The sequence below is a fragment of the Nesoenas mayeri genome, assembly GCF_963082525.1.
Source record: "Nesoenas mayeri genome assembly, chromosome: 7".
Classification (NCBI taxonomy): Eukaryota; Metazoa; Chordata; class Aves; order Columbiformes; family Columbidae; genus Nesoenas; species Nesoenas mayeri.
In genome coordinates this window covers 9,040,449-9,065,959 of record NC_137551.1, presented here as the reverse complement: position 1 = coordinate 9,065,959, position 25,511 = coordinate 9,040,449, and the positions used below count along the sequence as shown (strand labels likewise).

The following is a 25,511-nucleotide window of genomic DNA, read 5'->3' as shown; positions in this document are numbered from 1 at the left end:
GAAGCGTGCAGGGCAGGTAGCCAGGAGCAACTCATTCCTGTACCCTGTCCTACCACCCCTAACCTTCTGCCAGCTTTTCTTCTTTTATCAATTTAACAAAGGATAATATTTCTTCAAATTCCTGCATAATTGAAGGAGCAAAGTTGAATGCATGCAGCCCTTGCAGTTCAGTGCGATTTGTGTTTGTGGTGCACTGTGTGCTGGGGAAGATCAATAACCATGGGGTGTTGGGGGTTTTGCGTTGATGCGGATCCCCCCAGGGGGCGAGAACACCTCGAAATGAAGCGTGCAGGCCGGCTGTTTGCAGGGACGATTCCCAGCGCCGCCTCAGCCGGTGCGTTTTAGATCCCCGGGACCTCCGGTGGGTCCGGTGCCGGCCCGGCGGGGCTGTGCGTGCCCGGGAGGTGCCGGTGCCAGCCCGGCGGGGCTGTGCGTGCCCGGGAGGTGCCGGTGCCCACCGGGGAGCCTCGCACCGGGCGTTACCAACGGTCGCCGCGTCCCCAGGGACCTGCGGGCTGTGAGGGGAAGGGCCGAGCGAGGCGGCTGACGGGGCCGGAGAAAAGGGAGGTCAGGCGGCTGGCGAGGCTGCCGGTGGCGGGCAGGAGCCGCTCGTCGCCGCCGCGGTTACATAAGGAGGGGTGGGGGAGGGGAGCCGTCCGAGCCTCCGTTTTGACGCGGCGGCGGCGGCCCCTTTAAACGCGGAGCCTGGGGTGCGATGAGCGCGCGCCTCTCTGCTGCCCCCTCCCCGCCTCACTGCGGTGACAAATCCGCTCCCGCCTCCGCCGAGCCCAGCCGAGCCGAGCCCAGCCGAGCCGGGCGGCGCCGGGAAGCGCCGGGAAGCGCTGCCGCGCGGCTCTGCACCGCCCGCCCGCCCCAGCCCCAGAGCCCCCGGCGGCGCCACAGCAGGGAGCGGCGAGGGGCGCGATGGAGGCTCCGCGCCTGGCGCACACCATGAGCAGCCCCACGAGCCCCTGCGAGGAGGTGATCAAGAACCTGAGCCTGGAGGCGATTCAGCTCTGCGATAGGGACGGTAAGTCCGGGCTCGGCAGGGCTAATCCCTGCAGACGCAAGATGCTGTTGCCCTCATGGATGCTAATGCAAATTAATCCCCGCGGCGTATGGTCCTTTGTTATTCCCCCTGTATTTGTAGGTGCAAGTGTTCCCCACCCCTCCCGCCGCCACCTTCCTGCCATTGAGAACAAAAGAAAAAAAAGAGAAGCTTGCACCTTGCTGGAGGGAAGGGAGGGAAACCCGCCGCTCCCTAAGCCATGCTTTGCGTTGCAGTGCGTTTACCCCTGGGCGAGCCTGCTGCACAACCCTGCCCCTGCCTGGAATGGACGCCGGGGTTGATTCTGGGAGAGGCGATGAAGAGAACTAGAGCAGGCTCCGCAGAGAGTCCGAATCTAGGAACAGGGTAGTGGCCCTGGTGTGTTTGGGTTTTTTTTTTTTTTTGTTACCCGTCATCTCCAAACTCCTTTGTATTGTAGGGCAGTTCCTATGCTTAAAATACACAGACAAATCTGCTGGCTGGCGCGGGCTAACGGCGAAAGTTGGTGCCGGTGGCTCGTACGAGCGATAAGGCGGGGAGTTGACCGAGCCCGTGGCTCGGGGGTAGGCGGCGGGGCCGGCGGGCCCCGCGGTTCAGCACCGCGGACAGCACCGCCCCAGCGGCGGGCTCGGGCGCGCCGTGGAGGGGGCAGCAGTGACCTAGGGGGGCAGTGACCTGGAGAGGGGCAGCCCTTCCCCGGGAGGGCACAGCCAGAGCCTCCAGCTGCTGGAGTTTGGCGTGGAGATGAAGGATCACCTGGTGGAAGCAACCAGATAAACGGAAGGTGGTGGTGAGGGGCAGCCGTAACAAATTTGTGTGCTTAAAACAACACTGAAAGCTGACTGTGGTAGGAGAGGGTGATATCATTTATGCACAACCATGAGTAATGAAACTAAACAGACAAAACTGACAGACAATGCAAAAATATTTTCTTGTAGAGTGGCACGTAATTTGTGCTCATCCACTGGCTTATTCTCATCTTCTCATTTGATATAGTATTATCAAAAATAACTTCTCATTTTTGGATGCAAAATGTGCTTTGGTTGTGGAATGTATTTTACCTGGTAAATATACTGTGGAGGGGAGATATTGTGTTAGTGGATGGTATAGTTGAATTAATGAAACAATTTCCTTGTTGTGGGTGTATTTTTGGAGCGTAACTGTTATAGGTGATGGTCAGTCTGGTTTTCTCAGTTCTTTTACAAATTAGTTGTGAAGAAATAGTTCACTCTTTTGACCTGGGCACACTCAGTGTTTGAAATGCTGGATTTTTGTAAGCTCTTTATTTTTCTTAAAATAAACAAGAAATTGACAAGACATTGAAAAGTCTTTTCAGTAGCTATTTTTCACATTGCATTGAAAATGCTTTGGTTTTTTGTTTTTTGTTTTTGGTTTTTTTTAGTTCAAATTGAGATACAATATTCATGTCTGCCCACTCATATCTAACTCACTGCCTAGAGAACTTGGACTATGTTCTATGTTTGTAGTAGTGGAGGCTAGACTGTTTTTTTGTTAAGGCAATTTTCATGTCTATTTCTTTTTTATTAATAGTAGAGATAAATGAAAATAGATAAGTCATGCAATCCTTCGTATTAGTCTGCTCTGAGTAATTATAGTGAAGTACTCCACGTTAATCATTGCAGACTCTACTTGGCTCAACAGACTAGTTAAGGACTGCTCAGTTTCTATGGAATAGTGTCATACAGACAAGCAAATCGGAAAATGTAGTATACGCTTCACTGGAAGACAACAACTTTCTTGTAGATCTGGTTTTACAAACTAATCTCATCAAGTAAGCCACTATCATATAGGGTCATCCCTTCCTATGATAGATGGTTGAATTTCTGAAGGAGGCACCTATATTTGTCACGTACCAATAAGCAACTCAGTGCCTAATTTGGCACAAGACTGCACTTGAGCATACTTCAGTATTTCCTACAGGTGGCACTTATGTATCAAAAAGCCTGTTTTAATGGGAACAAAAACCAAGCAAGCAAAGGTTAGGGCATTAATCCTTCTAGGCAGGCATGCAAATGTACATGCAACATGTTTACATCCCGAATAGCATACATGGGATTAGTTAGTGCATTTATATTATCAATACTTACAATTTATTTTAGAATATCTTTGTTGTAAAGCACATAGTTGTTAAGGTGATATGTTGGCATCCCTGAAGTTAATCAAAGTTTTGTGGTAAATACCAATATATAAGCCATAGTGAATTAGAAATGTTAGATTTTCACATTTTGAAAGTGTCCTTGATCTCTAAGCTGTTGTAGCTGTAAAAGCAACCAATACAATTACGGCATCATATATCCAACTATGATAAATTCTGCAGCACACTTAGTTTGGAATTGCAGTCAATGCTGCAGTATAAACATAAGCAATAATGGAATATTTATGCAGATACCAAATAATTTTTCTCATTTTCTGAGATAAGGGAATTACTAGCGATACATTTAGTAGTCAGAAAACTGGGTTATTTCTCCTATGGAGGTATATGTGGGAGCCAGAAATCCCGAAACTGGAGTGAGTAATTAATAATATAACAACAGTTCATACCTTTTTAGATTTTTTCTGTGTTTTTAATTTTTCTTTTCACTGTTGTTTTGCAAACATCTTCATCTCTTTTAATGAATCAGGACCATTAAGAAAACTTACAAATATCAAATGAAAACAAATTATACATTTTGGAGATTTTTTTTTTCAATAAAAACACCTGGTAAGATTATTTTAAAATGAATGCAACATTACAAAGCCAATTATCAGCTCTTATTTTTAGCCTTCTCTGTTATTTACAAATCTATATCTTGCATTACTTTTCCTCATTATTTTAGGTGGGTCTACTAGCACAGCTCAGTATTACTCTGTTGCACAGTCTAAGATGTAGTTCCTTAGAGCTCTGCTGAACTCACTTTGTGTATATGAAAAAGTGCATAGGTTGTTTCTTTCCTTTGCCATATTTCAACATTGTAGCCATTTTACTCTAAACTTAGATCAGTAAAGAATGTTTAATCTGTGCTAAAAATTCTGGTGACCTTTCCATAAAATTTATGTTAGCCCTACCTAGGGATTAAACCTTTAGCAGGCGGATGCCCTTTTTGTCCTGAGCAGGCCAATTCTATTAAAGTATATCTAAGTTCAGAAAATCACATGCCTTTGAAAAAACTGTACTTTTCACAGACTTGCTACAGCCCTTAGATTTTAGCAGCTCTGTTTCCTGGAGCTACATGCTGTGGCTGGGCAGCGCTCCCCCTACAGAGACTGCACTTGGGCTGCTGGGCCCTGCCAGTGTGAGAGCAGTGATGGTGGCATCCGCTTCCCCTGCTCTTGTGCTTGGCATGGACAACTGGACAGCAGAAGACACCTATCAAAATGCAGAAAGGAGAAAAGCAGAGCAACAAACCTTCAGTGAGGATGTTGGAACTTGGGAGACATGGTCTGGGGAGAGGGGCAAGAAAACTGGCTTGGTGGTAATAGAGACTGAGGCAGTAGGGAAAGACTTAGAAGCTGGGGATGCTTGTGAGGATTAGATTGAATAGGAAGAAAGAAGTGGGCAAAATGACCCTGAGTAAGAATAGGAGAAAAAGATGGAGGAGCAAGGAAGGTAGTCCAAGTTCAGGCAGGATGCCTAGGGGAGTAAAACTGGGAAAAAAAGATGAGGGAGCGTTCACCCAGATGAGATGAATTGTATGAATGAGGACTGGGAAACTCTTAAGAGTAAACCTGGAAGCGTGTCTGCAGAAACAGAAAGTACAATAATGTGCAAGGTGGAACTGGATGGTTTTGACCATAGAGGTTAGGAGTAAAGGAATGGAACTAGGACTTGCTGGGCAAAAAGACTGGGACTGAAAAGACAACCTGAGGAATGAAGAACAGCACTTCTGAAGTGTGACTGGGAAGTAGAAGAACCACAGGGCAGAAGTGGCTGTGTTTTGGTGTGGCAGTCGGAGAAAGGTTAGTGAGTATCAGCATGTGGCATCTTTCAAAGCCACACATGAGCCCAGGATACCAAATTCTCCTTGTTCATTTGCCAGCAAAGAGGTCTGAAATCCACTGACAAAGTGTGACATCCATTTTCAGTGCTGATTTTTGTGAAGGTTGGTAGTCTGGTACGGCTGATGGTTGGTCCCTTAGCTCAAATGGTAGCACTTGTGCCTCTTGTTATGCACCTACATGTTCCAGCACAGCAGGTTACCCATATGAGAACTGATATGAAGCCACATGTAGTTTTTTTCTTTTTTTTAGTTATCATTTCGTAAAACCCAATGAATTGCAGACATATAATAGGCTGTTAAGATTAGCAAGTTAAGCACTCAAAGCTAGGAAACAGTGAAAGTTTGATCCTCTGTGCAGAAGTGGCATGGTGTTGGAATGTTTATGTTGTATGGTGAATACTGGGGAAGTTGAATGGTATATCATAAGCAAGGTGAGGGAAGAAATAAAGGAGAGAGATATTTAGTTCTATCCTGAAGTCTGTTCCAGACTTTCTGCATGGAACTGAGCAAGGGCAAACTACTTTTTAAAGGGGTTTGTTACTTGTGTTTTTCCTTTTCTGTATTATTGCCTGTCCTCACAGAGATATTTTCAAAATAAACTAATGAATGTTTGTTAAGCAGCCAGGCAATGTAGTAGCCTGGAAAACCCTTGAGGTACATGGAAAATTCCATGAGGAAATTCATAATTTTGTCTTCAGAGAAGAATATGAATAATGTGTAGCAAATAAGTCCTGGGACTACACACTGAACAATAGTGAATTGCTGTTACAAGAAAAATAGTTCATTATGTACGCACTATTCATTATGTATGCTGAATGAGTCAGAATTTATGTGGAAAAAATAGTATGTAATCATGTAGTTAAAGACTATAACATAATCTGAACAAATAAAGGAGCCAATTTAAGGTTATTCAAGTGTGCTTCATTCTGATGTTTTCTAACTATTGATGACTTAAACTATACAGTCTCACTAAAGTGCTTTTAAAGCTTTTTTTTTTTTTTCTGTGCTCACTTCATGTATTTGAAGACAGTATTTGGGTATCAGGATCAGAACCAGAATTAGCATCTTGACCAGTTTCAGTTGAATGAGTCAATTTCATCACCTTCCAAACACTTGACACCATCAAAATTGTTCAGTCTAACAAGCTTGTATAAAAGCATTACATCAAACAAGCTAAAGTGTCATTTCTGTCTTATGTAAACAACTTGCATCGGTGGTTTTCCATGTTATTTGAGCATATCTCATGTTTTCTTATTTATTTTAGAAGTTTATTATTATGCTGGATTTGTTGGAGCATTCCAAAAGATATTTCTTGAGTTTATAACTGGGAGTCTTCATGCTTCTATCATGTACACATTTGCCTTTCAAACAGAAGGGATAAAGTGGCATTGTGCAGTCTCTGCATGCGTTCTTCAAATCCCTTTTTTTTTTGGTATTATGGAACAGTATCACTGCTATTTTTGAAATTTTATCCTGCAAGTCTCAGAAATGGGAAAAAATTTAATTTCTAGGTGGAATCCTACACAAAGGACAATTGAGAGATCCAATTTTCACAGTAATTCTTACGTGTCCTGAATGGTTGGACTTGCATAGTTGGTTTGGATGTTTGTTTTGTTTTGGCTTATTGTGGTTTTTTTGTTGTTTTTTTTTTTTGTTTTTTTTTGATTGATTGATTTTTATTGGTGGTGGTGGTGATGATGTTTTTGTTTTTTTTAAACAAACAAACAAAACTGAGCGTTCTGAGCATAGGAATAAACAAATCATATTTTTGTACCCAGCATAACAGAGAAGTGCTTGTAACTGATCGAGGCATGTTTATTGGTTTTATTCCTCTCATGTTTATTGTTGTTTTTCTTCCTTTCCCCAACTGCAAGTTTGGAGGTTTAAATTCAGTCTCTTCAAAATGCAAACTTTTCTAGGGTTTGAATGATAGAATGGCCAACTAAGAAATGTATTTCTTCCATAACATTTCATCTAACCTGACTGAACTTAAAAATAGTGATTTATTTGTTTGTTTGTTTTTTGGTGATAAGAAATAATGCTGCATCAGGTAGGAGCTAAAATCTAGTAGCACAAGCTCTCTTTTTGCAAAGAAAAATACTTGCTATTGTTTTAGCTTTATATTCATGCCAGAGATTAAGATTCTCACATGTTATATTCCTTACTGTTAGGACACAGAAAAATACTAAATGGAGCCAAGCAACTATTTTGAAGTATTCATAAATGATCTTTAAAACTGTGGAAGAGAAGAACACTAGTGATTTGCTTGTCTTTCACTTCAGCTCACGGTTGCAAGTGTTTTATCCTGTCTTGTTTTGTATCTTAAGCAATGACAACACTAATAACTAGGGAGGCTTTGCTAGAAACTGACTCTTTAAAATCCCTGTGTCAAGAAATGTAGTCATCTCCATTCTTCCTTTATATTATTTGATTTTGAGAGTTATTTTTCTTCTTTCTTCATCCTTCCTTGTCTTCTTTTAGAGCTTTATGCCTCAAATCTGTTTAATTGTTTATTAACTATTTTAACTGGCAATGACCAAGTTATATATTATTAGTGATTTAAATCTTGACTGGTATTCTATTTGTGCCTCTATTGATTCAATTATTCTTCACTAATTATTCCTGGTGCTATACACTGATATTACTAGGTTGAAACTCAAATATAGAATGTGGGCTTTGTAGTTAATTTCTACTAATTGTTATAATTAAGGCTTTTAAACATTACTGTCTCCCATGCATGTCCCTTCTTCTTTGTGTTTGTTTCAAATTATAGTTCCCAGACACATTCTTTTATTTATTCTGTAACAGAATCCATTTTATCATTTTCTGCCTTTGTTTATAAGCCATCTCGCACTTGCAGCTCCTTCTGTTTTAATGCTGTCTGCAATACAGAAATGTGATATTTCTTTCCAGATCATTCATAAAGATCCTTATTTAGCTTGGAACTAGCCACAGGCTCTATGGTAGCCCAAGAGACACCTGAACTTCTGCTGTTTTTCTGTGTAGCAATCTCATCTCTGTCAGCCAGTGTTCAGCCCTGCAGATCAGGAGTTCTTAATAAGTATAATGGCAGGAGGAATCATTTAAGGAAGAGAAATTGTATTCTCTGCAGCATTTGAGAGGCAGGAATGCCAAGCCAACTCCTCACTTAAAATTTCATATATCTTCTGCAAATCTCAAAGACAAACCCTGTTTTTCTTTAGTAAGAGATAAACCATTAGTATCCTTTCCATCTGTTTCACCTTCCATCTTGAGATAGATGGAGCAGTTTTATTATCAGATTACTAATCTGATGGCTCTAACACCTCTGGTAAACTGTATTCTGAGCTTGCTTCTCCCAATATGCTATTTGCCCTGCAGTTATGCCTGTATAATCTAATCAGGGTCTGCCCTACAGGCCACTTCAGCTTTTACAGCAGCTCTCCAGTGAGGTCCCTGCTCCCAGAGCCATGTCTTCTAGAACAAGCAGAATATTCCTTCTGTCACGCAAGGCTGGGGGAGGAGAGACTATATCACATTCTTATTTAGAGTTCTCTAGTATTCCATCATTCATTTTTGAATGGGTTCCAGTCAGGCATCCTTGTGTTCAATTGTCTCCAAGGGCTTGCTGAAGCTAATCTTCTCGACCTTGGATTTTCCTTCTGAGACTTCTCTGCCTCATTAATTTTCCATTTTTTTTCCCTCCAAAATCTAGAAAGATCTTGTCCTTTACCAATTCCTTGTAATTTCCTCCACCTTTTATTATCCATGACATCTATATAGCAGGTTTGGAGGCCATGGCTTTTCTAAATAAGGTAGTTTTCAATTCCCTTTTTGCTGCTAAAGTAGAGCCAGCATATTTAACCACAATTGAGGAGGTAATCTTTAAAAGTCCTTGCAGCCTGGGTTTGTTTTTCTTAGTCCGCTTGGTACAGTAGGTACCTCTGCTGTGCTGCCAGCATGCATGGCCTTTTGTGCTATATGTGACCTGGAAGGCTATATTTAATCATGGCTGAACACAGCCCAGAATCATCCACTATGTTTTTTCTCTTCTGATAGAAATTTTAAGCATTTTGCTTGCAGACTACTTTCTTCAAAAATTTATAAATATGTCTGAAAAAGTAGTACTAAAATTGCCAATACATGATACTGTGGTGGGCTGACCCAAGTGCCCACCAAAGCTGCTCTGTCACTCCCCTCCTCAGCTGGACAGGGGAGAGAAAATATAATGAAAGGCTCATGGGTTGAGATAAGGACAGAGAGAGATTGTTCACCGATTCCTGTCATGGGCAAAATAGACCCAACTTAGGGAAATTAGTTTAATTTATTATCAATCACATCAGAGTAATGTAAAATAAAAACTAAATCTTTAAACACCTTCCTTACACCCCTTTCTTCTGCCCAGGTTCAGCTTTACTCCCAGTTTTGTCTACCTCCTCCCTGCAGTCAGTTCATCACACACTGGCTCTGCTGCTCCTTCCTTCTCATAGGAGGACTCCGCACACTCTTCCCCTCTCACAGGAAACAGTGTTCCACAAACTTCTCCAGTTGAGTCCTTCCCACGCGCTGCAGTCCTTCAGGAACCAACTGCTCCAGTGTGGGTCCCCCATGGTGTCATAAGTCCTTCCAGCAAACCTGGTCCAGTGTGGGCTCCTCTCTCCACGGTCCACAACTCCTGCCAGGAGCCTGCTCCAGTGTGGGCTCTCCATGGGGTCATAGCCTCCTTCACATATCCACCTGCTCTGGCATGGGGTCCTCCCCGGGCTGCAGGTGGAGATCTGCTTCACCATGGACCTCTATGGGCGGGACATCCAGCCTCACCATGGTCTGCACCACGGGTGCTCAGGTGCCTGGAGCATCTCTTCCCCCTCCTTCTTCAATTATCTTGATGTCTACAGAGTTGTTTCTCTCACACGTTCTCATTCCTACCTCCCCTTCTTAAATATGTTATCCCAAAGGCACTACCACCATTGGTGATGGGGTTGGCCTTAGCCAGCGGTGGATCTGTCTTCAAGTCAATGGTATTGACTCTGTCAGACATGTGGGAAGCTTCTAGCAACTTCTCAGAGAAGCCACCCCTGTAGCCCGCCCCCCCCCTCAAATCTGCCATGCAAATCCATTACAGATACATGGATAAAATATGTCACTGTGTTAGGAAAATATGAACAAATGCAAGATTTACCACATCGCAACTAAGGAAAGCTCTGCTCCAGGATCACTTAGTGTGGTTTCCACACTAAGTTTTATGGTGGAGCATCCTTTATTTGACCTTGAAAATGTTGCCTTCAGCACAGAAGGTTTGCTTAGAATTTGTTGTAGTGTTTGTAGTTGGATCAGTTTCCATAGCGGTGTTTGTAGTTGAATCATTAATCAGTTTTATTTTATTGTTTTCCCAGTGTTCTTGTTTTATTTATGCTTGACTGAACAAGCTGTTTTGCATGACTGTTTTTTAAAACAATGATTACCTATACTGTTTTTATAACCTAACAACAGTTTCTATGAGCCTTGACAGTTCTAGCTGCTGCCAAAAAGAGGAAACCTTAAAACTAGTTTGGTGTTACTCTTTCATTCCTGCACAATGGCAGGAAGTATTATCAGACTCACACTCTTTCTTAGTTCTAAGTATGGAGTGGCATCTGGAGTTTATTTCTTCGATACTGTTAAGTCAGACACAGCTGGCAGCTCTAGGAGAAGCACAGTTTGGGGAATTCCCATGTTAAGCTTTGTATATCAATGCACTCTCATTAGGAGAATTCTGCAGTTTGCAGTTGTCAGAGGCATCTCATAAATTTATTCCCTGAGTTGTTCCATTGGCTTCAATAAGACTTTACCTAAAAACAAATTTGTGTTTGCAACATGGCATGATTTAGATCTTACAACAACTTTATTTTCCTAACTTTTGTTGTGTGTATTCTATCTTATTTCATACAGATAGGCATCTAATTTGGAATTTCTCTCTTTAAGTTGCAATTTGTTTGGATTTTGTCTACCTTTGGTTTTGGGGAAGAAATAACATTTCTAAAGTATTATTCTGTTGGGGTTTTTTGCAGTTCACTTCTATGTGTAGTCATAGTTGAGCACATATGGCCTTAAAAATCAGCAGGATAAAAAGATGTTAAAAGGCTCTTTCAATCTTGACCACCCATAAGTACTAGTATACAAATATCAGTGGGGTGATTCATACTGTGTCCTTGGTCCTTTTAATCCAACTTTTGTAAAGGGAAATTATACATAAGCAATAAAATCGAGAACAGAGTGTGCACCAGATTGTATTTTAATGCCACTAAGGTGCATCTGATGACATAAAGTAAATATTATGCACTTACTCTTTTATGATGGAATTATGCTGGTAATTTAATATAAATGTTCCGCAGTAAACATGGCTTTCAGAACACTAATGTTTCTGATGAAGTTCTAGCCTTTACAGTTTCAGTGGAATTTCAAGGTATATCTCTAATCACAGGAAGTAAAAATCCTCAAACCTATCTGATCACTGAATCCATTGTGTCATGGAGAATACTGGAATTTTAGCCAGTGTTGCCTGTTCTCTGATGACACATCTGCCACCTTACCGTTCATGAAAGGACAGGTTTGAGCAGTAAGACTTCATATGCAATTTATTGGGACTGTCTCACCTCTGCCAATATGTAGAGGTTGCTTTCTCTTCTCCCCCAGATGGAGGCACCTGAAACTCCAGGTACATTTCTTTGTTTCCTCTGTCAGCTGCTCTGTACCATGCTTTCGGACCTTGATCCATGGAATATATTGCTTCTGTACTTCACTTTGTCACTCTGTTTAGGTAGCATGGAGTTCTTAAATCACACTTGATTTACAGTATAGCAGCCTTTCTAGAGCATGAATGTTTAATTTCAAGTTTTGTGACATGTCAGGTAGCCAGATGCTCCAGCATAACCTATGTAATAGGAACATGTCTGCTACTCTGTGCTTTCTCATAACTGTACAAAGGCAGGGAAGACAGAATCAGGTCCCATATGTGAAAAATAAAATACTGATTCTCCTCCTTCTTTTTTTTTTGTATATTCTGTAATGTTCAGATGGTTTATGGGTTGCTTCCTTGAGCAAACCATTAGCAAACCACCGAGGCTGTCTGGTGAGGCTGTCAACCCTAATGCAGTTGTGTACCACTTGAGATGGAAGCCATAGAGTGAAACAAAATTTTTCAGTATATCTTGCTATGCTTGTTGTATTTAGCCCTTATAGTAGGGAGTGTGAATTGGAAAGAGTTACTTGGGATGCTTTTGAATGCTGTAAATCTAAAAGATGAAAAAATGAATCTAAATATTAATTATTTTAAAGTAGCATAACTCTATAGGTAATCATTCAATTTTGTGTTAGCGTGATCATGATTGATAACTTGTTATGTTCTAATGGCTGTTTGATAGCCCAAATTATAAGACTACAGAAGTCTTTGTAATGGAAAGTATTTAAAGTATCCAATTGAGCTGTTCTTTTTAAAAAAATATTTCTGGAACTATTGAGGACCATGGCATTCCAATGAATTTAAATCTGATGGTTCAGAATAGTTATAGGTTTCTTTTGACTTAATTACATCAAAACTTCAGTTTGAGTTTTCTCTTCTTCATTAGACAATCTTCTTTAGAGATTCTACATGAGACATCTGTTACAAATGCCATCAGGACAAGAAGATGATGACCCCGAGTCAAGACTTTTAATAAACCCATACAGTCTATATGCTATCCTATGTCTGAGTGAGGGGTGAATTCTAACATGGCAAAAACTGTGCTTAAAGATTTCTTCTGACTACAGTGTTCATAGCTGTGTCAATTTTGTATCTGTGAAAAGCTTGAACTCATGGTAGCCTTCCTCTTGGTAGGCAGGATCCTCTCTCATTTCTGCATGCTTGCCTGCTTTAATGGAACTGGCAGCAACCTGAATTAGATATGAGCTCCCTACACTTGCCAGAGGTTCAAAAGTTAGTAGCAGTTAACCAATGGCAGACTCACATCCAAAGACCCTGATTATGTTTCATTGCCCTAGGAAACCACCTAAAAATGAAGTAAAACAGAACAACTTCAGCTCCTGCCAAAAAATTCTCTCAAAACCCCTTTATCCTTCATTTGTCAGGATCTGATAGAAAGTCTGAAACCTGCATAAAAATTAAATTAAAAAAAAAATAGTACAAGTTACAGTGTAGAATTTCCTAAGCTATTGTAAATTTATAATACATTTCAAATCACAGTTAAAAAGCACAAACTGGTGTAAAACAGCTAAATCCTATTCCTTAGCAGAGATCTGTATGAAGAGCACACAGCAATTACCAGTGCGCTGAAGTAGAGAAATGCTCATTCATGCTGCAGACTAGCAGGAGGGTATTCAGTGAATTACAGAAGCCTACTCATGCTGAGCACCCTACTTTCTCAAGAAAAAATGCTTAGTAAAAGTGTATACCCCAGCCCTGAGTTCTCCCTGCTGCCCTTCAAGTGACGAGTTTTGCCTTTCTCTCGGGGCTTCCCTTTGCTTGAAAGAAAACTAGGTTTTAAATGAAAATCCTTGTATGATCGAGGCAGACAAGCTGTTAGGTCAAATAAAAGCTCATGTGAATACAAGGTTGCTGCTCTTTGCTAGATTTGAACTCAGACGAATTGAAGTAAAGAACACATTTTTGGTTTTGGTTAAGACACAGCTATGATAAATGGCACAAGCTGTTGCCAGCCAAATAAGAATGAAGTAAACAAGTATGAGTGTGAGGTTCACAGCAATAAACTGAAAGGACAGTGTTTGTTTGACTCTCTTTTGTTTAGTGACATGTGAAAACACAAATCGTGAAAGGCCACTCACTTCTCTACTATACAGTTAATATAAAAAGCAGTAGAAGATTAAGACCCTCAGTTACACTGTGATAGATGAAGAGCATTGGAGCAATTAGGCCAATGACCCAGAGCTGCATAACTTGAATTGGAATCTGGCCCCAAGCAACTTGTCCAGGGTCATACAGTCAGTGCCTTCATCTATGAGGTCTGTTTTCTGTTGTTATTAGTCTTGGAGACATAGAGAGTTCCACCATCTCAGAGGCTGCTATACTTGTTTATTCATTGGAGGAGAAAAACCTCATGCCATAAGAATCCTCAGATCCATTCCTGCTCTAAAATCTGCCCCTTTAGTAATCAGCAGGGTGGGAGTCTGCTGAAAAATGTCACTCCCTGTTTTCCAGCAAAGCAGTACTGAGATAGCATCCTCTCAGAAATACACCACAAAATGGTTCTGAGTGCTGTGTCAAGTATGGTCAGAATTTCATAAGGATGCATAGATACCTGACAATGCAGGCTTCTCCTGCTAAATGAATAAAGTACATGTGACAACTTGATCCGATTTTATAGTAGCGTTTCTGATGTAGTTACTTGCTTTCAAAAATCTGAAATTCCATATAATTGAAGGTATGCATTATATGCAAATTCTAGTGTATGTTTCTGTAAAGTTCATTTTAATTTTTAAATGACATTTAAATTAAGCTAGAAGATGTTTTAGAGCTTCTTACATCCGTTATTACCTTCTTTCCTTTTCAGCAGCTGAGAAATGCTCATTTTATTTAAAATTTGGTTTTGAAATGCATCTTGTAGTCAACACATGCTGAGAAGAACCACTTACCACCCATGTACTGTAAGCTTGCTGTTTTGAACAAAATGAGAGTATTATTTTAATTAGTAGTAAATAATGTGATGGCATAGTGTTTGCAGTCTACTATAATGTCCTGTTTGATTTCAAGAAGGTAGGATTGCACCAGCACTAGCTCTGATGGTCGGGGCATGAAAGCCAATGCTGTGCCAACTGTAGCTGGTTTTGCCACGCTGCAATTCTCATTCCATAGAGGGTTGCAGAGAAGATTGTTTAGCTTCAATATGACAAGGTACAAGGTATAATAGTAGTAGTCTGTGTTTCAGAAAGTTTCGTTTTTTGGCTGCTATTGACACTCTGAAAATGCGGTTAAGTTTTGAATGAGTGAAGTACAAATACTAAATACTTTCTAGTCATCAGAATACTCAATAATAATCTAATCTTAGTGAAAGGAGGAGGTTGGCCTTGCTATATTAACCATTGCACAAAGTTTTGCTGACCAGATTTTCAGTCAGGTTTTGTTTTATACGTTGGGTTTGTGTAACTTGTGTGCCTCCACAATTCACTTTCAGCCATAGCTATGCATTTTTAAATATTTGCAGTCAAGTTTTCAGAAGCCCTCAAGTAACTCAGCTTAAATCCCATTGATTTCATTAAGACCTTTCCAAATAATTTAGGTACTTCTGAAGATGTTACCAAATGTTACCTAATTTTTTGCTTCAAGTCAGGATGGGTCAAAAATCAAAAGATTAATTAGTACTGAATTGGAACAATTGGCTGATAACAACAGAGGAGAATTCACAGTGATGTATCTGATAATGGTAATCACAAAAGAGGAAACAATTGTTTTGAGAAATTGGTTTAATTATGCAATTGAATGCATTATTTATTTTATTTAAAATTAATTAGATTACAGTTACTAAATAACTTAGCTGTAATTTCAATTAGCAAGATATAAATTCATCCACATTCAAGTCTAAATGGTCCTGAAATGTTTGATCCTGTTGATAGTTTCCAGAAATAAATTGTGAGCATAAGTGAAAAATTCTGAAGTGTGTGACACAGAAATTCAGAGAAATTATTTTTGAAGTTTATTCCTTTTAAGACATCACTCCAGAGGACATTTCTGAGTCTGTGTGATGTAGATTTCTTTGCTATGGCACTTTAGAAATTGGCTGCAGTGTAATATTTACCTTTTTTTCTCCCATGTTCTTTTTCCTATTTGTCTTTGGTGGGGATCGTGCAAATTATTAGAGGTTACTTTTGCATCATGAGGATCATGAGAATAGTTGAATGTAATTTAGGAAATAATTACAAAATGTGACTTCAGCTAGCTCTTAACTTCTGTGACCTCCCTCTCTAGTCTCTGGAAAGAATTGGACTCCTCCAGGGCAAAGTTAAATGTGAGAGCTAAATGTAGATATTCAGATTATCCACTTCAGGAAACTGCATTTCTGCACTGAACAGAAGGTGAGCCTGTGGAGACCAACCTCCCAAGGCTGATGTTGGTCTTTTTTAGTATTTTCTTCTTTCTCAGAGTATTAGTGGTTTCCACAGTAGTACATCGTATCAGTATTGCACATGAGCATTGTTGCAAGTCATATGTATAAAATCTTTTGGACAGTAGCCTTTACTTTTAAATTAGAGGATGCATCTTTTGTATAAAATTTATTTCTTTAACATTGAAGGAGTGCATATGGCCCAACAAATCTACTCTGGAGAATTTTATATCTCAGCCAAAATTTATATTCCACAGAAATGTTGTAATGGCACTATTTGATTTCTGCTAATTCTGGTAACCTCCTCTGTACAGATACACAACTAAGCAACTAAGCACCTCCCAGCCGCTCGCTAACTCCACCCCTGATGGAATGGGGGAGAGAATCAGAAGAGTAAAAGTAAGAAAACCCCTAGGTTGAGATAAAGACAATTTATTAAGTAAAACAAAAATTGTGCACATGAGCAAAGCAGAACAAGGGTTTCATTCACCACTTCCCATGGACAGGCAGGTGTTCAACCATTGCCAGGAAAGCCGGGCTCCAGCACATAGAACGGTTACTTGGGAAGAAAAACAACATCACTCCAAACATCCCACCCACTTCCTCCTTTTTCCTCCAGCTTTTTATACTGAGCATCATGTCATATGGTGTGGAATATCCCTTTGGTCAGCTGGGGTCAGCTGTTCCAGCTGTGTCCCCTCCCAACTGCTTGTGTGGCCCCAGCTCACTCGCTGGGCTCGGGGGTGTGAAGGTCAAAAAGGCCTTGGCTCTGTGCAAGTGCTGCTCAGCAGTAACTAAAACATCCCTGTGTTATCAATACTGTTGCCAGCACAAATCCAAAACACAGCCCGATCTAGTTACTATTAAGACAATGAAGTCTGTGCCAGCCAAAACCAGCACACCTATTTAACCTAATGTAGTTCACTAGGTGTTCACTAGGAGAATGCTTGAGCTGTAAGCCAAATCCCTGACGTTCTGATGGCATAATTGTATTTCAGACTATACCAGTGTAAGACTTCATTTGCTGCTGCTAGCTGTCAGGTTTGCCACACTTAATTGTGTATTCCCATTTATGTTAGTGAAAAACATAGACATTTGAGGAAATAAAGCCTCTGAAGTCCTACGTGTACAAGGCCTCAAAATACATGATAGTCAAATGCTTTCGCTAAGGGCAAATGAGCATCTCACTTGAGTTAGTATTCAAGGGAAGGGCAAAGCACCAATTTGGTGCTGAATGCATTTCTTTCATTATATATTGTCTTTCAGTTGCTGTACTACACCTCCTGTCAGGTAGCAATGAAGTCTCCGAGCTGTCTGTGTGCAACAAGAGGCTGCTTGTAGAGCAAGGTTTCAGTCCTGTAGTTGACAGCAGACAGTGAGAAACGAGGCTTGGGAGGGAGCGGGGCACTGCTCAGTGGGAACTAAGAGCCTGCACATTTGTTGCTTCCAGTGGCAGGATTGAGATATTGGTCTGTTGATTTGAATCATGGGACCACTTGTAGAGTAGATTTGTTCTCCGTGTGAGATGGAGGAAGAATTGAGTCCTTTGTAAGAGGCTGAGAGAAATTCTTTAGTGCAGAAACTAGACAATCTGGAGATTGCTCGGTGCTTTATGTAGGCACAGTTTTGGGGAACCCTCTCTGCTGAAGAAGACAGCTGTACTAAAGGCATAATTGTGCTCTCAAAGTCTAGTTTTGTTCTCTTTGTTTTGCGATGTGGAATATTCCTGCTGAAGTCAATGGTGTAGATTAGGAAGAAACAGATAAATTGCACCTTGAGTTAAAATCAAGTAACAAGAGAATCTGAATATATATGAACATTGTAAAAACATTCAGTAATTATAGATATAGATACTATAGTTTTAAATAATGCTTTATTTTCAAAACTGTTTGTCTCTTTTTGTGTTTTGTTTGTTTTGTTTGTTTGTTTGTTTTTAATTTTCAAAAGGGTGCACATTATCTTACCAAAAAATGCACAACAGTAGTATCAGACATGGGAAGGAAATGACAAGAAGATTTAGAGGGGTTTATCCCTCAAACAGGATTTATAGACCCAGGCATTGTCTCTTTATCTAATGTAGGAACTGGTTTTACAAGGATACTGTGAAACAGAATAGACATACATGCCCTAACAAATAACAACCTTGATTTGCTAATTTTGTAAATGTTGTTGTATTTTTATTTCCTCTGCGTGATTTGTCTCTATTGAACAAGGTGTTGCAGCAAACATTGAAATTCTTGATATTCAGGTCGATTGTTTGCTTGGTAGGAACATATTGTCGTGGTCTGGTAAAACAATTTTACATAGCTAGCAGTTGGATGGGGACCCATTCATTCCAGAGCTCAGGAGAAAAACATCATATTGTGGTTTTGCTTAGTTAAATTTGAAGTATGCAGCTAATATATAATTTCCTGGCACTTTCCTGTCATTTTTGATGGTTACAGAGAAAGAAAAATTCTCCCTCCTATTGAATTTTTGAATAAATAAAATACCTCCATGGTGAGTTGGATAATTCATTCTGAATTATAGTGCTCAAGTGATGTCAGTCTAGATCAGTTTTCTAGAATTACAGACTTAATATTTTACCTGTATAGAGCTGATATATAACCAACCAACTGAATTATCAAGATAAGAAAAGGTAGAATTTTTATTCTTTCGGAAGGCATAGGAATGCTGCCGTTCATTTTATTGGAGTTACTGTTTCTGAATGAATTATTTTCAGTTGTTAGTATCAGTATCTACTAAGAGGATTTATGTCATGGTATGTACCTAGGTGTTTTTTATGAAGTCAATCACCTCTCATTAAACATTTTTATTTCAAAAGGTCATAGCTTTTGTCTCGCATTGTATTGAAAATATTAACTTGAGAAAAACAGTTCCCCAATAGGTATATTTCAAGATCTGAAAATGTGACATTTTTTAAAAAAAGTTATTTGAATCTTAGGATTTTGTTTGGGTACTGCGTGTTTATTACACGTGCTGTTGGTATCTATGTATAATGTAAACCTGATCTTTCAGGGTCTCAACATTTACTTTACCTTATAGTTTATTACTCCATGCCTCTCATCCTCATCTATATATCTTTTGATTTTCAGATATCTTCCCGAAGTGTATTGAGAATCCAGCATTAACTTTTAATTCTGTACTACGTGGGTGAAGTCTCACCTTGCTTATTTTCTGATTCACAAACCTTAGTCGCATTTCCCCTATCCAATTTCTAGGTTTTCATGTATCTGACACTTCACAGAGGTAACTGCAGACGTTAGTATCTTGTGTGTCTTTCTAAAGACAGTAGAGTACAGTACTTAGTGCATTATCTTCTGCATGAGAGCAGCCCAGATAAACCCCAAACTATGTGAACCACAACAGTGAAATAACATCAGTACAGGAAAATATTGTGATAATGTAGAAGTGCCGTGACAACGGTTCCACTGACTTTCCTCCCAGTTGCTGGTTAGGGAATATCATTGGGGCTTCCTTGTGCTTTTGCCATTCCCAGTTAATTTAGTAAATTCTAGGTGTCTTCCCTGACACAAAAAAAAAAAAAAAGGGCATTTTGGATGAACAGAACAACTACCACTGGATCTAGGCTTGCTTTCTTTCAATCCTGGGTGACAGGTCAGTATTGGAGGTGGAGGTATTTCAGTCGCTTGGCATGTTACATAGGCTTATTTGTCTTTATTGTCTGCATAACCCCCTAAAATAGCTGTTTTGTATCACCTAGTTTTCCATCATTTTCCATAATTTCTTTTCCTCCTATCAGAAAGGCATTATTCATCATATAAAAGTCAAAAGTTCTCATTTTTTGAAAGTGTCTTGAACTGTTTTCTTCTTTGCCTAGAGATAAAGGCAGAAGAGAGCCAGTCTTCAGACAGAATTTGAGTAGGACCTGTTATTTACTTTACCATTTCTCTACAGTTTTAATTGAGCCTTAAATGAGTGCCATGACTTTAAGAAGTAGTGACATTTCAGTATTTTCAGTTACATTCTTTGAGAATTATTAGATTCCATGACTTTTAACACTAAGTTTATTTGAAATCTCTCCATATATGCATGGCTTTTGGAAAATTAACGGAGGTTTTATACAGGTGTTGTTTACAAATCATTGTGAAATCAAAGTTTAAGAAACTGCTGTTCCCAAGTCACCTCCTCAGCTGAGAATGTGGTGACTCGACTCTTAGCTCTTAGGATGTTTCAGTGTAACTTACAGCTGCAAAAGACAGGGCTGTAACTGGCAATAGCCATCACTAACAAACTTTTCACCGTTTGTGTTGTGTTGTGTTTTAAGTCTAGACCATATTAAATGCGAAGAGCTTCATCCTCTGGTAAAGAGATGTCTTAATAGCAACTGTTTCAGATGCAAGGACAAGCATGAGATTCACAAAGTACAAATTGACAGCCCAGAATGCCTTTATGCTTTTTTAAATGAATCCCTTTGGAAAATATTTTCAAAGATCTATGGCAATGGTGTTGGCAGCTTAGGAGAGGCATAATAGTCGTTTTTGAATGTCTGCTCCAAAAGCATCAGAAGTCCATGTTTCCCATAACATGACTCTAAAGACACTGAAGATTTATCCCTGAGTACAAAGAAACTTAGATGATTTGGTTTTGTCCATAAAACTGGAGATTTTCCAAGGTGATTCCAAAAGAGGCAAATCTATATAATAGATATTGAGGAGGGTTCATAATGGATTTAAATGAAAATGTAAGTTACACTTCATCAAGCTGATGTAATTTGCATCTTGAGGGACAGAAAGACACAGCCTCAGCAGGGAACACAGTCAACAAGAGTCATGAAAGGAAAAGACATTTTATTGCTTTCTTCTCTTTTCTGTTGGTTGTTCTCCTGACACATCTGGGCTCTGTGATATAAAGAACTTTTACATCACTTCAGGGTTGCGTAACTTTCCAGCACTACTTAGGACAGCTCTGAATTCGTTCAAGTGATGGCTCAAACAGACCCCCTCTCTATTCCAAATTCTGTTGAGATATTTACATTTTTTCCATATATAAAATGAATAAATAATTTTTGCCCAAATATTGGATATCTGAATTGGTTGAATCTAAACCCCATGAAGGGTAAAGAGCGATCTGAAAATCATTCTTATATTACTTTGATGGCCATTCCTCTAGCACCTAAGTCTAAATTGCGGACAAATAGTAGTATTCTATAGTTACATTTTGTCATTCAGGATACTCTCACAGCTCCAGCAGAGGAAAGAATTTTACCTGGCCCTGCCTTCTTTTAATTCCTCCAGATTTAATAGATGATATTTCAGTTGAATTAATATTTCACGAGTTTACTTCACACTGAGTACAAGCAATCACACTTGTTATGGCTGTAATACTTTTAGGTTTTTCCTTGTTGATGGATGGCTATTATGTCATTGAATTCAGTTATTCGCAGGTTCTGTTTTCCGTGCATTTGTTTCTTGACTGATGGATAATTTTTCATGGTTGCATAGTGCAGCAAGCTGCACAGCTAATGCTGTGCAAGGTGGCATATTAGTGTTTTGGATGGAGTTATGGGAAAGAGGATGTGATTTGATTGCTTAATGCAAATTGCATGAGTTCTGAGTACTTAGGAGTTGTTCTGCAGCGTGTCTGGTGTACAGCCTCTGAGCATGAACCTGTCTTTGATGGTTCCACATGATGGATAACATTCAAACTATGGGAAATACAGATGTATGTGTAGGGATCCTATATGTTTATTAAATGTGTATCATGCTGCTTCAGTTAATTTTTTTCCATTGTTAATGCTTACTAGCAAGAATGTATTTGCCAAGATAATGTCAGTGAAAACATCTATAAGCAAGACCATAGGAACCCAGAAATGTCTTATTGGTCTAGTTTCATAAAACTCAGTTCTGTGAGCTGTAAGTATGCTTAGAGCATGGATTACAAATTAGTCTTTTCAGGTTTTCTTTTGTGGATAACACAAACACTTTGTGAAATGAAAACTCAGTAGGCATGTACTCCCTTGCTGTGCTGTGAAGTTCTACATTTTTAGAACTAAGGAAAAAGAATCTTCTCCACCATTCTTCCACTGCTGCAGATGTAATGGTTCAGCTTGTTTTGAGTGACAAAGCAAATCCAAAAAAAACCCCATCCTTTTCCAAATCATTTCAGTGTGGGCTTATCAATTTCTGAGTCCTATCATTTGATTCCAGTAGTGACAGATGAAAACCACAAATGTTCAATTGGAATTTTCTGCCTTTTTTTTTTTTCATTCAGAGATAATTTACGTAAGTAGAAGATATAACAAGGATACTAAATTAAGTGTGTCTATGTGTATATAAATAAAACTGTTTTGTTACTCATTTGCCAGCATTTTGGCTCAGCTGCAGCAGTGAGTATCATAACCATTTTAAAATTGATTAGACAATTTAACTTGAAATTTAACTCTGAATATGGCAGAGAGAGATAAGCCTGTGAATAGGAGCATAAAACATTAATCTTGCAGTTCTCCAGCTGATCTCAGTAAAGCTGGCGTGTTGTATTTATTCTTTGGCTTTGAAGAAATTTAAAGTCTTATGCTTCCAGTGTGACCTATGTACACGAGTGGTCTTTGACTTCTTATTACACAGGTCAAGAGCCACTGGGCCCCTTTGCTTTTTCTAGAAGTGAACTGGGTTTGGTTAAAACAGAGGTGTTTCTGCAGCACACGGGGATGACAAGCCTGGTTTTTTTTTTTGGCAGAGGAGACTAGGGTTGTTTAACTGCTATGAGTTACTGTCCAAAAGAGACTTGAAAGCAGCGCTTCCCTGCAGCCCCGCAGTGGCTTCTGGTGTTGAAGCAACATGAATGTGCAAAATGAAGTAACAATTTTAGTTGGAAGCTGATCTATTTTAATTCAACATTAAGCAGTTTAGAGCAACGTTTCCTATGCTACTTTGATTTTCAGCTTTTGTCTATATTGTGATGCTTCAAAGAAAGATCAGCTTAGCTTCAGTGAAGCAGCAAAACGACAAATGTTCAAGCAGCCAGTTCTAAGGCTTTCTCCGCCTATTTTCACATCCATAACAGTAGTAACTTTCTTTCAGCTGGAGTTTTGGAGTGCTTTAGGGCAACTATATGCTGGATTTGAGTAAGTTCAGCTGCTATTTCTGCTTTTACTAGACATCGTATTTATTGATGTTGATCAGTTCTTTACATTGATTTTTATATAAAGAAGAAGTGGTTTGAAGTAGACTTGCTTTCTAGGATGAAAAGCAATTAAAAATATTCACCAAAGCCCAGGTGAAGGAAAGGCAAGGTACAAGTGTGTTACCTTTTTAGTCAGTTATGTCTGCCAGGTTTTCTTATCTCCATGACACCTATGTTTCACTTATCACACACGTGAAGTCCCTAGTTTTAACTAGTGGGTCGGCTTCTAAGCATTTTTTTTGTAGCAGCCAGCATTTTAAAGTGCTTTGGTTGGCAATATTATCAGACCCTAGTTGAACCCCCACTTTAAAAGTAGATAGTAGTATTTTTGTAAACACCTGACTTTTGAGTTTAGTTTGAAGTTACCCTTCTGCTATAGAAAATTCTGCCCATTCCTTCTATTTTGTCTTTTAAGTATGTAACTATATATTATAGTAGTTGTAATGCTGTTCTAATACTGATAAACTGTTATGGAAATATTCCACATTATGCAGTTGTTATATATTACCAGACTGGTTAGGATATTCTAACTGTCCTTCTTCTTCATTTATTTTTGATTAATTACAGTACAGTGGTGTTCAGCAATGTATCTCATATTTATATGTTATATTCCAGTACGTCTCAGGACAGAATGCTGTTCCTAACACTGAAAGTGCTGGTTTCTGCAGGATCCAGATTCTGAGTTAGAGCTCCTGCTTTGCAAGAGAACGCTGTTTCAAAATTTCTTGTTGGTCTGCATGCTGGGGTGTCTGCTGCGCGGACAAACCTGGTCTAATACTTGCATGTCTGGTTCCTTGGATCAGTCAAATCTCAAAAAACAAGAGCATGCTTTTCATGCTCTATCCTTTTTCTCCTCATTCCCATGCAATGCTGCAACAATTGCTATTCAAAAATCACCATTTACCAATGCTCAGTGAATCACCGTCCTCTGTATTAATACTATATATCACTATCAGGTTCCTATTACTGCCTGTCAATGGATTTTGACATTCAGGACTACACAAATATGTATCAAAAAATGCATTTGTAATATGCATTACAAATATCACAGACATTACATATTCTAAATAGAAGGAAAAGTGGAGTATTGCTTGTTAGTGATTATTATGAGGTATTTTACCATCTTATTTCATATTCTGTTCATATTCTGTATTTCAAAATCTGTATTTTTTTTTTCCTCTTTCAAAAAGCTTAAAAGATTTTGGAGAAGTGTTTATTTTGGATTATGTTCCATTAGGAAGAAAAGATAGCTTAACACTCTAATGCAAATGGTTTCTTTTCCTGACATATTAAAAATGTTGCTAAAAATTACCTGGAGATTTTCTGCTAGACATTTATTTAAACTATTTATTCAGTTCTTAAGCAAAGAAAGTAAAAGGATCAGGAGTGCACACATCTGAAGATGTATGCCAGACACTATTTCCAATAACAGAAACAAGGCATGGTGGTGGAGTCGCTCTTTACGTGAGAGAGCAACTACAATGTATTGAGTATTGTCCAGGCATGGATGAGGGGTGAGCTGAGAGTCCATGGGTGAAAATTAAGGAGTGGGCTGGCAGGGGTGATACTGTGGTGGATGTCTATTATACGCTACCAGATCAGGGTGAGGAAGTTGATGAGGCCTTCTGCAGACAGCTGAGAGCAGCCTCACAGTCACAGGCCTTGGTTGTTGTGGTGGATTTTAACTTCCCTGATGTTTGCTGGAAGGACCATTCAGCCAGCCAGCCACAGTCCAGGAGGTTCCTCCAGTGCCTTGATGAGAACTTTCTGATGCAAAGCGGGGTGGACGAGCCGACTAGAAGAGGTGCACTGCTGGACCTCATCCTCACTAACATGGAGGGTCTGGTTGAAGCAGTAAAGGTCGAGGGCTGCCTTGGCTGCAGCGACCATGAAATTGTGGAGTTCAGGATCTCCTGTGGCAGGAACAGAACTGCCAGCAGAATTGCAACCCTGGACTTCAGCAGGGCAAACTTTGGCCTTTTCAAGCAATTGCTGGGGGAAATCCCATGGGCAAGGCTGCTTGAAGGTAGATTTGGTTAGTGTTCGGGGACTGTTTCTACCGGGCACAAGATCAGAGCATCCTGACACGTAGGAAGTCAAGGAAGGGAGCCAGGAGACCTGAGTGGTTAAACAGGGATCTGTTGGGTATGCTCAAGTGGAAGAGGAGAGTTTACAGATCATGGAAGGAGGGGCTGGCCACTTGGGAAGAATATGAGGCTGTTGTCAGAGAGTGTAGGGAGGCAACTT

The 25,511-nt window shown here is 39.8% G+C and overlaps 1 protein-coding gene across 1 annotated transcript in view; it reads left to right on the top strand.

Annotated features, from left to right (window-relative positions):
- Window positions 1-924: 924 nt before the first annotated feature.
- PHYHIPL (phytanoyl-CoA 2-hydroxylase interacting protein like) overlaps window positions 925-25,511 on the top strand; it is a gene marked incomplete at both ends in the record, with an annotated part of 38,753 nt that continues 14,166 nt past the window's right edge. Inside the window, one exon of the mRNA XM_080348294.1 lies at window positions 925-1,030. Within this exon, the coding sequence (XP_080204420.1) occupies window positions 925-1,030 (106 nt within the window). The remainder of the gene's footprint in view (window positions 1,031-25,511) is intronic.